Genomic DNA, 16,315 nt, shown 5'->3' with positions numbered 1-16,315 from the left:
TTTCTGTATAAAGTAAGGTATATTATGTTATTGTAATAGAAAACGTGATTAAACATGGAGGAAGGGGCGCCAATTTCAAGTTTTCCCCCGGGGCAAATTACCCTGGCAACGCCTCTGGTCGAACCGCTTGACTATTCCGGTTCAGGCTCGGTTCGGGTTCAAGGATTTTTCGGAATCCGGTTCAGTTCCGGTTCGAAACAATTTGAAAGATTCGGTTCAGCTCCGGTTAGGCAAAATTTATTTTTAATACCGGTTTATAATGTTCCGGTTGGGATACAATTGTTGCGGTAATAAATGTAGAGAAAAGTACGATTCGAATTTAATTTAATTTTTAAAAAATATTATAAAACAAGGAACTCTTTATTGTGTAAAGGAGCCAGCGTCTGTATTTGTTATTTACTGTGTTTGTTTTGCGTGCGCATGCAAAAAGTTTGTAAACGTTCTGGCGTATTTCCTTTTCCCTGCATCCTGCTCGTTAACTTAATACCTAACTCATTCGTTTTTCCTGGACGTTAGTCGTATCCTTCCTACTGCAAACCAGTCTACGATGCACGCCTTACTGGCGACACGTGTTTTTACTGCCCTGTAAGCTATTTCATTGAAAGCGAGCTATGCTGAATTCTTTGAATGTAGCCTACAATAAATTTATAAGCGACCTGACAGTATGCCCTTTAACATGCAATGGCAGTTTAATTGTTTAGTTTCGATCTAGTGGAGTTCAGAGAGTACCATGGTCAATGTTTCCCTGTTGAAATATACAATTGAAATATCTAAAAAAAAACGCTACGTTTATTCAATATATATTTATTCATTTTTTTATAAAATTAAAAAAATAGCATAACTTGAATAAGTATATGGTTATGACGTCATATTGGAGTAAACCACTTTGTTAAAAGGTTCGGGTTCAGTTAAGGTTTAGGTTCTTTCAAAATATTCGGTTCAGATAGGGTTCATGCTCCTTAAAATCTTACAAAAATTAAAGCGGTTCAGGTTTGGTTACGGTTTCGGACTAAATTGACCCAAAACCTCATAAAGTTCCTGTTCGGGTTGGGTTTGACTGCCTGATTCCGGCACGGTAATTATGACGTCATTTCTGGCCTTCAAACAAAAAATCCCGTTTGTCAGAGATTGTGCGTTATCAATATATACAAACCTATAAACATATAGTTGGGGTGCTGTGTCAAAAAACCTTCTGCCATGTACAGGGCCAGATTAAGGGTACTGTGGGCCTAAGGCTATTTACCAGGGAAGGGCCTTTTGCAAACGAGGCTACAGAAAGTAGTAAAAATACATACATAAAAAATTGAAATTATTTAGGTCACTGCAAAATAACACAAACATCATATAAAAACATGTAATAAATGTAATTAAGTGTCATAGACTCATTGTAGGGGAGCTGTGGGACCAGTGGGTCACTTTTGACGTTTTTGCATCTGCAGGTTTTTTATTTACCTCGTAAAATAGGATTTTGAGGTCGTAACGTGAAGTTTAATCTACCCTTCAACATACCACGGCATTTAACTCAAAATGTAAGAAGAGAAAAGTTGAATAAGTGCACCTACTTTCCAATTATAACAAATCAGTCGTTTTAAATTAAACTAACTTAGTTAGTCATTGCCAGGCTTGTTTTTGGACTCCGACGAGGTTTTTTTGTATTCGACTAATGTTTTGTCACTACATTCGCCGAGATGATTCCTAGATTTTTATTTTAATAATGCGTTACTATTGTTTGGCAAATACGCTGTGCATAAGCTAGCTCAGGGGCAGCAACCTATTTCTAGTCGCGGGCCAAAACCAAACTCAGAAAGTCCTCCGCGGGCCGCACAAAATGTTAACTAAGAATTGTGTTATTAACATGTTAGAACAACTGTAAATCAGGCGGGTCTCGGATCTTTTTTGCGCTTAAAGATGTGTTTAATTACTTAACGGAGGAAGTAAAGTGTTGGCGCAAATTAAAATTCGAGTCCAAAGTCCAAACCTCGTTATCCATACTACTTGAAAAATAAATGTGATAAAACTACTTTCAGGAAAGGCAATAACCTTTTATAGTTTATCTATTCGGCGTTTGTTAACCTTTTTTAAGCGCAGATTTACTTGAAAAGACAGCATCAAAACGTAAACAAACCGGACGTAAAAAGAACGTTCGAAAAAAAATTCGCACTTACGTATAGTCAAAAAATAGGCCTATTTGAAATGGACTCGTGTCTAGTTTGTCGAAGAGGCGGCGGGCCGGATGAATTAAATTGGCGGGCCGTAGGTTGCCGTCCCATGACCTAGCTGAATATTGGCAAAAAAGTTGACATTAAGTAACCCCGTAGCATACCTTGCGCGTTTATCGTCAAGTAATTGGCTGCCGAAAAAACGCTGACACATGGCTACATAAAAAGCAACACAGTAATGGACAGACCTTTATCCCCCAATCTTGCCACTCGCAAACGTACGACTAGGCGCAAAACTTCGCGAAAAAAACGTAATAAAAGGATACAACATTCTACTTTGAACATCCCTACTTGCGAGTAAATCACAGAACGTTTCAGAAATATGTGCTACAATACGTTACAAGAAAGGTCATAACTAAAATCACAAATTTAAGTTAACAGGCACATTTTATAAATAAAGACACTGTGTAGTTGGGATTTGCAAACTACGACCTAGCTAGAGAGTTATGCCCGTGGCCCCCCAAGGGGACCGAGGGCCACGTTGATAAAGCCTGTTCCAGGTTCTAGAACAAAATACAAATTCTATTAGATGACATAATTTTACTTTTTTTGCCTCAAAAATCGTTTAATTGTCTCAAATCCTCAAAAACTATTTTAAATGGAAAGAGGAATTCAGCCCTTTAGTCACTGGTCCCACATCTCCCCTATTACAATGTAGCTTATATGAAAAATTACATTTTCCTTGCCTTACAGCTAGCATAGGTATAGGTTGGTTTACACTAAATGCGTTTTGCTTCTAGCGTTAGCGTCTGTCGCAAAACGCTAGCGTTGTCCAGATCGGTACCGTCCAGATCACACTTATAAACGGTTGCCAGCGTTAACGGCAAATTTCGTCGTTCCGAACCAAAAGCGTCAAAGTTGAACTGTTTCTACTTCCGCAACCGAAATTTTAAAAACGTTTTACGTTAACGCCAGACGCGTCTATAGTGTGGACCAACCTTATGAATGATGTCATCGTCATTCAAACCTTTAGGAACACACTATCTATGCTTAAATGGGACTCCAGCCATAAGACCGAAATAGAAGTCCAAAACCCGTCAGAGTAAGACCTAAATAGCCAGAATAAGGCCTAAACAGCACTTTACCTATCCTCAAACCTCACCCCTAAGTACATCAACTCCCCTAATAATTTTAACCCCTATCCATTTTCTAACCCCACCCATTACCCACAAATAACCCCAAACAGGGCCAAAACTCCATTGCAAAAACAGCGGCGCCCTAATGGCGCAGGTCAAACTAGGGCGTCCGAACTTCGACACCAAAACGACCCATGCCAGACCTAGCACAGCGCCCGATCGACCCATACCCTCTCCCTACAGTTTCAGGCGTTATTTTGGCCATTTAGGCAATATTACAATGAATTTAGGACGTATTTTGACAGATTTAGGTCTTATTCAGACGATTTTGATCTCATTCTGTACTGAGCAGTAATCTGCGTATTTCAGCTTTATGTCATTGGTCTTTATTCTATGGGTTTATAAATTTTTCTGCTTTAGGTATTGTTGCTTTTTAGGTTTTATTGTGTGTTCCTCTTAAAAGTGATAGCACAGAACGTAAATAGTTCTTAACTCGTTTGCAGAATAAATAAAACGATTTATTTACCTATACTCACATACAAGGCACATATTAACTCGACTCAGTTATTAGTTTTTAAGCAAAAACTTACTGTACTGATACTGGATCTGTATCACTATCAGCCTTACAAAAATTTAACCTTAAAAAAATTGAGGGCCGAAATTTTCCAGGGCCCAAGGCTATAGCCTTATTAGCCTACTGGTTAATCCGGCCCTGGCCATGTATAGTGTATACGACAGGTAGACGCGAGATTTTTGGCACAGATGTTCATTTTGGCGTCCTATTTTGATGATTGTCCGGACCGAACTTGATTTTGGTGTAGGCTACTCCCCTTAGTAATGTCATCGTTTTCGGATTTTTAAATAATGATCAAAATTTACCGCGCAAAATAAAGGCAAAAAAGTGGGCCTTCCTTTATGATAGAAACAGCCTCAGGTCCATGCAGTTCTTTGAATTCAATGAATATGCTTTTGCTGCCAGACATTGTTTAAATGTAGGCTTTAATAAAATTTTGCCGGATGAACAACTTTACAATTAATACCCTATTTAGTTACTATAAGTTGGCTGCTGTATGCATATGGAGAAAATAACTATACCTACTATAAGTCGACAATTTGACCACACTAAGATTGATAAGTCGTTGAAAGTAGACCAGTAATTTAACCGACGTGTTTATTTGTGTGGATGTAAGATTTCCTGAAAAATACTATCAAAAATGTAGCGTGTATCTCTACCTTTTTAAGCGGCGACCCAGATACTATAAGTGTAATAACAGTCAAGTATTGGCTACCGCCCGATTTTCTTTACTTAAATCTTTGTAAGCTAACTACAAACATTATAACATAAGCATGAATTAGGCCTAAGTTTGAATTTAATTTTAAATGCGCCATTTCTTCATATTGCTACATTACTCAGAACCAATTTCTATAAAGCTAACAAAATAAAATCGAACAAATCAGACGTTTATTGAGACACACTTTAAATTGAAAAACACAACTTGAGTTGAAAAACAATGATACAGCGAAAGGTTATCGCGACAATAATTGCAAAATAATATAATGCCCACTTGTTTTATAAATTAGTCTCCACCTTACAGTTTTTTTTAAAGGTTGTATAAAGAAATGTTGTTGCGCTCCGTCTTTAGGAAATTAAGCTAACATACAGGGTAGTTTGATTATTAGTATATTCGACTTCCGGCCACACCGTGACCGCCGCTCTACCAACTGAGCTCATATAGAATTAGCGAGTCGAGAAACAACCATACGCCAATGCAATTGCTACATTCTGCAACTTCACATAGAAGGGGATACCTACACATACACACACAAATATGTGTGTTAACAACTGTGATCGAGACCCCCTTTCTCATTAGTACACCGAAAGCCATATAGCAGACTCACCGAATCTGTCGATTATTGTTCTGGAGCGAAATCGCGAAAATGAAGTTGAACCTTGTAGCATTTACAGGTCACAAGGCGCAACAAGCCATAGTAAGCACTGTACTTTTAGACGAATAGATTTAATTAAACCCCCAAAAGCTTGCAAAAATGAGTCCAAATAAAAGCTCTTAGCCACACCATTTTTAATACAGTAGACCGCCCCCCCTCTCCAAAATTAGTTTGTTTAAGACCAATAAAAGCGCATTTCGCTAAACGACAAATTTCAGAGTTTAGGGGGTCATACGGGGGGGAGTACAATAAAATCAATTTTAATGTCGTATGCAATACTAGGCTATACTTTCATCTTATGGTCCCGTATGCATGCCAATTCACATAGCGTCCCCACTGAAAGTTCAAACTTCCGCGCAGCGCAGAACATATTTTTAAAGTTTGCTTTCTGGATCCGTCCCTGTCGCGCACTCCCCCATTTATAAAGTTCAACTTTCCGTTTTTCAGGTAATAAAAATACTAATAATTAATAAGGTATGTTTTGATTAGCTTCGTTACATGCAGGTTGTTGCCTTTTGTTCAAAATTAACGTCAGTAACCCTGCAAAAGTGATTATATAAGGATAATTACAGGTATCCGAGAAAGTTGGCAAGGAACCGGTTCTGTGAACTTTTTTATTTTAAGAACCCGTTCGCAGGAACCGGTTAAATCCCACCACTGCGTTGCAGCCCGTCAACCCTGCCATAATCCAGTACTGAGTTTACTGCACCATTTGCTGGCACATGTGTGTAAAACTTATTTTTAAGACAAGATTACCAAATTAGGTCAAAGCGTCATAAAACAATAACTTAAAGAATCCGGAACTTTAGTTGAAAAGGCGTGGTGGTATGATTCGCAAGATTGGTCAGGAAGAATCGTTTTTTTAATTGATCTTAAAGCAGGCAAGTTTACATGAGCTTAAATTCTTGCAAAAACGAGGTTCGGTTACGGTTGAGAAAAAATTGATCCAAATGCGGTTCAGAAAGTTCCGGTTCGACCAACGCCTATATCTATAACGTTGGTTCGACTGCCTGCTTAAATCAAGGAATTTAATACAAAAAGAACGTTGGGGTGAAATTGTAACATTTCAATAAACCATGGCAAGTGGCAATCTTACTTCTCTAGTTCGCCGTGTACATGATATTAAAAAAATAACTATATCGTATAAAAAAAACTGGTCTGCCATGAAATAATTCCAAGGAAATCTGCTCGTAAACCTTTGGGATTTTACGAGCATCAGGCTAAAAACTACTTCAATAAACAGTAACACAAAAAACAATGCTAAAGAACATTAAAAAAATAAAAATAAATAAAAATCATTTCCTAATAAATTTGTTAAATAATTTATTAAAAATAAAGTATAGCAGGCCTAACCAATTTTTAACTCTTTAGAAAAATGAAAAACATTTCTTTCTCAAATAATTTGAGTTATTTGGGATAGGCCTATTATCAAAAAAAGTTCCAATAACTAATCTTGACTGAACAAGCCACCATTTTGGATTTGCAAAATGGTCGCCACTCGCCAGACTATTTCCATCTCAATTCAACAGGCCATGGAACACATGAGGTTTAAGGTTCTCAAAATTATTATTAAAATACTGGAAAAAGTCCGACTTCTGTCTTAGAAGAAAAATGTCAAAACATAAAAGTAAATATAGGCGTATCGCTGCTTGATTCACCTTTTTGTATTCTCGCATTTTTTTCGTGCGATAAACTTACTACTGTTTTTTCAGTTTAAAGCAGCGGTTCCCAAACTGGGGTCCGCGGACCAACTGTGGTCCGTACAACAGTTTCAGAGGGTCCGCAAGGAGAGTTAGTCTTTAAGTTTTTCAACATTAGTCATTAGCGAATGTTTTTAGACTATGTTAAAAACATTTTTAGTCTTTAGTTATACGTTATTATTCGATAATAGCGTGTTTGTTGATGTCTCTTGTGACATCATAAAGCATCTATTAGGCTGAAATATATCAGCGAATCGTTTGCATTAGTCAAAAAGCTACATTAGAAAGAATCATGACTGCACTATTGTACTACAAGAAACATGGGTCAACTGACACTTGAATTTTTATAGGGCCGCGAATCAAAATAATTTCAAAGGGTCCGAAGTTTGGGAACCGCTGGTTAAATAAGAGGGCCGTTATTTCACAAGCGAAAAACATTTCAGCTTAATTCGAAATCAAGGCATTCGTCACGTTTTTAATACTTTCATATGAGAGTGCCATCGCGACGGAGTAAAAACATTTTATTAAATAGGATAACACACACTGGGCGTTTTTCTTTTTTTAGTAAACATATTCACGAAAGTTATGCATTTGGTACTAACTAACTAAATATCTATACTTTCGCAGAATGCTTCCAGCCACGCCAGCGGCCCAGCACGTATGTTGCAAAAAAGTAAAGATTATCAAGTCTGAAAATTATGCTGGATCTACCGATCTAGTATCAATATAGAAGTTCCACAGCGACAAAAGTGTTTCAAATGGGAGTCTTCCGTATTAAACATTGCACAAAAATTATTATACGTGTAGGTTGTAAAACTCATTACAAATTTATTTTAGATTTTACACTTAATAAGTTACAATAAATCTATTGTTTCGGGGCACCCTTTTCTTATGGTGCTATTTACATTTAACACTCGGTCGTATTTAACGTCCAACCTATTTTACTATCAAACTAGTTCTTTTATGGATAAACTCACAGAAATATTTTTCGTTGGGACAATTTGTCCCACTAGTGCTTTTCCACAATAAAGCAAAAATATAAGCAACAAATTTATTTACAAATGTGCATGCATGTACGAAAAATTGTGGTATTAGTAGTATGATTTGAACATTTTACCATTACAAGCAGAGCCGACTACAAGAATTTTTTTAGGAAATATTGTCTCGAGTCCGAACCACAGGGACATAAAATCCGAACACCAAAAAACATATTTGGATGTCTAGCAGTAAATATATCGTCACGTGACGCTGGTCGCATAACCCACTTGCCTTTCTCTTACGAACTTCCGTAGCGACTGCACCAGTTGATTGTGAAAGCAATACTTTTGCATATGAAATTCGCCAAATAATAATTTAAATTACCGTCGGATACATTATCTAGATGGGAGCGAAATAGGTAACATTGCTGCACATCACTTGTTATTGTTTAGCAACAGCCGCGCGATAGCCTCTGTTTAAATGTGCTATGAAAGTGTGTGGCCTTGTTGAGTTTGCATTTCTATTTATGCAATTCGTACGACACTCAGTACTAAATAGGGAAGCAATTCGAGCCTAAGGCCATCGTATAGAGTAGAAGACAGCGAGTTGATGCTTTAGATTGCAGTCGCGCAAATCCTTTTGACATATCTTGACCGACTTTACCCTGCTTCCAACTTGCATATCGACCTTTCTAGTTGGTATACAACATATACCGCTAGCCGTTTCCTGTCATGGAATTTTCTGCAGATAACTTCTTCGTTGATGTGCTTCGAATTTCCGATTCTTTACTATTGGCATCAGACTGTGCCCTAAATAGATCACAGGTTAAATTTGCTAAAATAAGATGTCACCATATTCTTTTAGACATACCATTTTCTATTAAATGGTCGAAATTTTTTGCTGATATATTCCAAAGCATGTTCTTCTATGTCTTCTGTTGAGTTTTCTGTTGTTGAATTAATGGAATGATTCGATAGCATTCTTTGGAGTTTTTTCTCACGATCTTTTTTCCGCTTTGTAATGCGTTTTTTTTTTTTGTGAAGTGGTTTAGACTCAACTATCATTTCTTCCAACTCATACGTTGGGTCATAGTTAAGTCGATTATTCTAAAAAAAAATTTTATCATATAAAAACTGTGGATATATTTATGCAAATACTTAAGTGTACTGAAATTAAAAAAGGTAAAAAAAAATATTAGCATGTACTACAACAAACAACAGTTAATAACATAAAAAAATATGACCTACTGATGGTATGAAGTTCGGTTGCAACTCTTTCATATAGATAGCATCCTGATTGAAAGTTGTAAAAAGTGGAAGTTCATATAGTGCTGTGATATTGCAAATTCGTTTTGAACAGTCAAACTTGAAGAACTGAAAAAAAAATGGAACTACATTATAGGTTACAAGCTTAGCTGTTTGTATGAATATTTTTCACTAAAAACAGAAAATTATCACAATATTAAAAGTTATTTAAAATGTTGAAAGAACAAAATGTTGAAAAGACATAGTATTTTTTTACCTTAATGAATATATCTTTTATAGGTTGAGACCAATCACTAGGTAAAGATATAGTGCCCCTTTTCAGAATATCTAAAGAATCTAACACTTCTGTATTTTCAATTGCAAATGGCCTCTGAAAACAAAACAAAAACTAGGTGTTTGCAAAAACATTTTTTTTAACAAAATATATTCCTTATAACAACTTTGTTGCATATATTTGTTTATTTAAAGTCCACTGGGCTGGGGTACCTTATGTCTTAGTACTTCATACATTGTTACTCCCAGTGACCACCAGTCTGCTGAGTATGTATACCCAACATCACTTCCCAAAGCACTTGCAAATACCTCAGGGGCTGTTGATAGAACTACAGTTTCATTTTTTTTAAATAGTATAAAATCTACTTTAAAAAATTTAGTTAATCAAAATTTTTTTGAACATTTACTTGTTTATTAAACTGGATAACAGATAAAAATATCTTGAGGATAGTCACTACATACATTAACAAGCTTATTATGTTACACTAAAATGTTTCAGTTTATGTTGACGCAGTTTAGGACGAAAATACTGATAAACAGATTAATTACCAGTATAAGGTTTAGTTCCAGCAAATCCACTGGCGTAGGGCTTGTCACAAGTTAAAGTCTTGGCAATGTTAAAATCAGTTAAATGTAAATGCCCCATACCATCCAACAATATGTTTTCAGGCTTGACATCCCTGAACAGAAAAACATTATATATATATATATATATATATATATATACTGGAAAATATCTCAGAATTTGCCAGGCTTGGGAGGCTACAGGATTTAACAATTTTTATATATAAGTGTATTAAGTGAAAAGGGAGTGTGGCACACTACTCCCCGATTTAACATGCCTTTATGGTTTATACCCTTGGCTACACATTTGCGAAGTGTTGTTGAGCAAACCATGATAATTTAGGAAATTATGTGCACTCAATATTAAAAAAATGCTTAAGCAACAATTCTTTTAAATGTTAGCCGGATAAAGTTTTTTGTGGTAAAGGTGGGCAATGCGGCCTACATTTTATTTTCCTAAAGCTTACATAACAATAAAATGCCTTAGACCAGTGGTTTCCAAACTTTTGGCCAGGTCAAGTAGTGGTCCACTGCCGCCACATGGATATTTTTAGTGGGCCATAAAGCTATTTGAAAAATATTGTAACCATACATGTTTTGTTTTACTAAAATAGTCGTTAGTCATATCTAAACTTTCTTATCACTTCGAAAAAATATTATATCACTTCGAAAAAAAAATATAAGTCATTGTTTTTCATTTATATTTATCTATGTCTGACCAAACAAAGGTCATTGTCTTAAGTATAGAACAATGGGTCTTACAATTCTAGCACCAGTATATTCAACAGAGCGTTTCAAAATGTGGTAGTGTAAAAGAGTTTCAAGTGCCAAGTATAGCTGTTTACTTTTAACAGACTGCTCTGAAACTTAACAGAAGCATCATTTATAAAAACGGAAAACTGTTGTTTATCAATGTGCATGATCACTAGAGGTGAAAAATATAGAAGAAAAGTTTCTTTATTATATAATTTAAAGAGAGGAATTAAATTAATGCCTCGGTGAGACGTTTAGTAGTATCAAATCATGTTTTTTATTGGCTACCCAGTTAGCACATTTGTAAAGCAAGAATTATTTTGTAGTGCCCTGGATACAACTAGAATCTGATTAAATAAAAAAGGTAAAGTGAAAATGGAAAAAGGTAGAATAAAAAAGATAGTTCTATAAAAAATGTGTATGGCGTGTCCCGCTGTTGCCCTCACAGTGCTTGAATCCACAGTGGATTTTGGAAACTGGCGTGCCTAAAGCTACTGTACTCACTGCTTTATTCAAAAGCTCAAGCTTTTAAAACATTACCTTGTGGTTTTCAAGATGTACTTTACTATAGAAATAGTAAATTTTGTGATTTTTGCTATATGTATATTAGCCAGGCTGATATATTTGATTTAGACAATGGACTAAAGCAGTGTTTCCCAACCAGTAGGTCAAGATCCATCGGTTGGTCGCGAAGCATTTTTGAATGTTACATTTTTCTATTAGATCTGGAAATTATTGCATTACCATTATGTAACATTTAAACATTTATGCATACGTAATTTAGATGTGTTGTGTCACATTAACTATTTCAGTACGTGCACCAGTAGCAAAGATGCAGGTTTTATGGAACTTTATTTGTTTGGTCATATCCCATTGTAGGTCGCACAATACAACTCGCATTAAAAGCGGATCACAAACTGAAAAAGGTTGTGAAGCACTGGGCGTAAGAATGTACGAAACTACTCTTTTATGGAATATGGTGAGCCATGTTCTGTAACAAAAATATGGCCACAGAATTAAAAAGTTAATAAGCATTTTCTTAGACAAAGATGTAAAATATATAATTGTTCATTTTACAATAAAATAAAAAACTACATAACAGTGTGGACCATAAAAAGAAACAAAAGATAAAACAGGAGTTGCAAGTGATATATTTCAGCAATTCTAAAGCGAGGTATGACCCATCAAGCAGAAACATGGCTCTTATTTCCTGTATGTAAGTAAAAACTTGTCAAATTCAATGTGGGAAAAAAAACTTTAATAAAAATGGGATATAAATTGTAGTGTTCACTCTGTGTGCCGCATTTCTAATGGCACACACAGTTGTAACTAGAATAATAGTACCTACAGTTCACACTTCTCAAGAAGAATCCCACATTCAAAACTGAAAACTTATTATGCAGACCAGTCTTTTGTTTATGTGAATGTAGAGTTTTATAATTAAACAGTTTTCAACAGTCACACATACATCATTTAATGTTGAAGGCGACTAATAATTTACACATGCAGTATTTTTTTTTTGAGAAATCGAAACGGTCTTTTACCCTTTTCCAATTGATTTGTGGGATACTCCACATGACCTACTTAATGCCTGTCCTAGAAAAAAAAATAGCGAAAAACCAGTTAAGATAATTACAATCTAATTTTGAGGCACTGATTTTTTTATTTTATTAGGATCCACTTCTAGCAGTATGCTTATGCGTTGTTCATTTCACTGACATTAAACTGCAACAGTTTATCGATCTATGAAGTGGGTTGATATGTCAGATAGGCTATTGTGAAATGTTGCCTTTCTCTAGTTAAACATACGATTTTGCAGGGTCATTCGCTCCTCATAATCAGCGTTTTTAGGGTCTACAATACAAAAAACATAATAATTTTCTGTTTACCCCAACCATGTGTGTAACCTAAGGTGAGCAAATGGAAAAATACATCACAAATGTATATATATATATATATATATAAATAAACACTTGGAACTAAATAAATATAAAAACCTTATATAGAAAAGTGTTTTACAAACATATTTACATTTGAAACTCACCTGTGAATTATGTGCTTTGTTTGTAGGTAGTCTAGCACAGAGGCCATTTCACAAAAATAAAGTTTTACATCCTCAATATTAAAGCACCTATTTCTCTGAATATGGTACCTCAAGTCTCCACCAAGCATAAGATCACTAACCATAAATATATCTTCATCATCCTAAAAACAGAAAATAATTTTTGTTTTATAGTAGATTGTAGATATTAATATGGCTTGTATTTACATTTTGATTTAAAAAAAAGTCTTGGTAGGCTGCAGGTTTTAATGTTTAGCATACAAATTTGTTTTAGCTTTGCAATTGGCCAGAAAGTGTTTTCCAAATGATCGAATTCTGGGTACAAAAAGAGTGGAAATATAAAACCATTTTTCCAGAATATGACTCCAGGTGTCTACTGAAGACTATCTGTAATAACTATTAGGTGATAAAAAAATAAAGTGTCCAAAGCTCCACACCTAATAAAATGGTTGGGAATTTTCTCATTTGGTGTTGCAAGCAACATAATACTTCTTTGAAAGCTTAAGTAATGCCCTGATTCATTCTCCTGTAGGTACATATTACATTGGTTTAAAAATCCTAAATATTAAGCAAGTATTTGGTCTGTTGTTCTGCGGCCGAATATTTCCAAGTGGCTATGCTTGTTGGGTTTTTAGTTCCAGCATCACACAAATTACCCCTAGGTCAGCAATAATCTGAACAATTTCAATTATTAAGTAAGCTCACTTATGTCAAGAGTAAAATAATAATAAAATACAGTGGGCTCATTGAACTAATATTGTTGTTTTATAAGTTATCAGGTTCTCAGGAAATACTTCAATAAAACTACCGTTTAGTGTGTCATAATTAGAGATAGACCGATATATCGGTTTACCGATAATATCGGCCGATATTTGGCTTCTACCGATATATCGGTATCGGTAAATGTAGGCTGATACTTTTGCCGATATTTTAGTACAAAAATATGATATAAATTTTCCTGTACAGCAAACAACTTAGCAAATTTTTATCAAGAAAATTTTGGTTTTAGCATCACACCAAGTTCATATGCAAAATAATTGTTTAATAATTAACAAAGGTATATAAACTAAAACATTGAGATTTTATTTTCAATTAATTCAAGTTTTGAACATTTCCCAGGTATATAAAAAAATCGGTATCGGGTATCAGTTGAAAAATTGTAAAAAATCGGGTATCGGTATTGGTCCAAAAAATGGGTATCAGTCGATCTCTAGTCATAATAGTGCCAAGTTGCGACATAAATATTTAAGTTTAATTCAAAAACAAACATACTTCTAGATCAGACATATCCAAATTTTTACTCATTGTGGGCACAATGTGTTCAGGGCAGATTGCTAGATTTAATTTAGTTAATTTTGGTTGTTTTATTATGCCAAAATTAACATAGGCTCCAAACTTTCAAAATTCCAGGGCGTTTTTAAACTGGAACAAAATGCTTGGTTGAAGCATGGTGAAATTACATATGATCTATAAAAAATATTTTTAATAGAAGCATTGTATGGTAGCAAAAATAAAAAATGCACAACCTGAAATGTGAACCAAAGATTTACTATAAATGGATGCTCCAAATCAGCTAGAATGACTAATTCATCCAAAACATGGTCAATCATTCCTTGTTTCCAACATGAAAGTTTATTCATGTATTTCATTGCATAAATTGCAGAATTTTTTCTTTTGTTCTTAACAATGCAAACTTTACCAAAGCTACCCTTTCCAATTGATCTCAATACATCAAAGTCACTGAATTCAACTATAAAGAAAATATTAGTTACATCAAACATATTTGTGGTGATATTTTTGTTGCAATAATGTGATTTAAATATAGGATCAAAAAACTACAGTTACGCTATTTGTATGAAAAGTTTGTATAAGATAAATACTGGTGGTACTGGTATCCCATCGGGTTGCTATTTTTTCTCTCATGAATGTGTTTCAGGTGATTAAAAAAAAACAAATAAATGACCTAAACCTGTGTGGTCCTACCGCAGGCCCAGTTGGCCCGCGAGTTCCGCTTTTTTGGCCCGCAAACGGATAATTAGCTTGGCTTAAATCGAGCAATATCATTGCAATTTTTGTTTCTTTGTTAATGTAATTGACAAAAAACTGTGAATGACGTTGTGATGCATAACAATAGCACTTTGTTCAACATGCTCTTTTTTTTTTTATAAAGTTAGTATATATGCCATAGGCTATATTTTGCTAGCAATAAGCCTAAGAATCGCTATTTAAAAACATTGGACCGCAACATAAAAAAAAAAAAGTTTTTGGCCCGCGATGAAAAGAAGGTGGATCACGCTGACCTGAACAAAAAAAGACAAAAAAAAGTCCATGGGCCCCAAAAAATCTTAGTATCTGTTTAAAGTGACTTAGGTAAATGTCCTTCCTTCTAAACTTGGTTTATAAATGTATCCTAATGATATCATCTGTGCAGTAATTTTTGTTTTCATATGACAAATTAATTAAAAAGCAAAATATCAAAAAAGGCTGAAGTGCTTCGGCTAGTGATCAGTGTTTCCTCTACCAGTATAGGTGACCAAAATTTTGTGCTTAACCTGAAAACAGTGGGCTAAGTGCCCAAATTTTGAATGCAAAAATGCCCTAAAGAGGGTGGTATTCATTTTTTTAAGCATTTTTTATTAACAAATAGGTTGAACAAAATTTATTTGAGCACTTTTTTGTCTGTATGCACATCAAATAAAAATAAATTTTGACGCATTTTTAAACAATGGTAAGAAAAATGTGGATACTGAAGGTGATATATTTAAATTTTTGTAATAAGCATTTAAAATTTGCAAAAAAATAACTTTGTATTTTTTATTTTAATTATTTTTTATTCATTGTTTAACGATTAACATTATTTGTCGCAGATTAACGAATTGAGTTATTTTTTGATAACATAAATGTGATAAATCAGCAAAGACATAAATGTGCAAAATACTTATTGCTGTTCTACCTAAAGTCATAAAAGATTAATAAGACATTGTTTAAAGCTAATTATTGAAATAACACATTTCAAGAATAAACTAAGGCTTCATTAAGCACAAAAACAAATTTTCAGTTAAAACTTTTTTTAAATGGATCAGTGTTGTAAGAAAAATGATTGAAAAAATGTTTATATAAGTTTATAACGAATCAGCAAAAGAATATAAATGCATATAAACTTGCCATCCTGTTGGTTCATTGAATCCATAGAATCTTGGTCACTTTCTCTAGACGAGTTTAGCCCCATTGCATATTGGTTAAAATCACCAGTCACTAAAATCTTGCTATTATGAACAAAAGCTGTTTAAAGAAAACAAAAATAGTAAAATAAATATACTTTAACTGTCAGCACTGGTTACTTAGAATCAAAGCATTTTTGTGGAATGCGCAAAACTTTTTACCATGTTCGATTAAGGATGTTTTAAGTAGAATTTCAGGGGATTCTACAATAATAAGTTTTAAATCTCCAATATTGAATCCAGGACATCAAAGCCTA

The 16,315-nt window shown here is 34.4% G+C and overlaps 1 protein-coding gene across 2 annotated transcripts; it reads right to left on the bottom strand.

The window, feature by feature from the left end:
- Positions 1 to 8,044: 8,044 nt before the first annotated feature.
- Positions 8,045 to 16,315, bottom strand: LOC146164229 (serine/threonine-protein kinase 32A-like). Of its 2 annotated transcripts, none has more exons than XM_083381331.1 (9): positions 16,003 to 16,315; positions 14,364 to 14,587; positions 12,820 to 12,980; positions 10,008 to 10,138; positions 9,672 to 9,787; positions 9,442 to 9,555; positions 9,168 to 9,293; positions 8,791 to 9,026; positions 8,045 to 8,729 (listed from the first exon to the last, which is right to left on the bottom strand). In XM_083381331.1, exons 1-9 carry the CDS (start codon positions 16,064 to 16,066, stop codon positions 8,636 to 8,638), a joined length of 1,266 nt encoding a protein of 421 aa, XP_083237457.1. In that variant the 5' UTR covers positions 16,067 to 16,315; the 3' UTR covers positions 8,045 to 8,635. The 2 variants fall into 2 exon arrangements, with proteins under 2 accessions (XP_083237457.1, XP_083237458.1); XM_083381332.1 differs by having other exon boundaries at positions 9,672 to 9,775.

Source organism: Ascidiella aspersa, chromosome 2 (assembly GCF_963924565.1).
Source record: "Ascidiella aspersa chromosome 2, kaAscAspe10.2, whole genome shotgun sequence".
In the NCBI taxonomy this organism is placed as follows: Eukaryota; Metazoa; Chordata; class Ascidiacea; order Phlebobranchia; family Ascidiidae; genus Ascidiella; species Ascidiella aspersa.
This window is presented reverse-complemented; position numbering and strand designations above follow the sequence as displayed.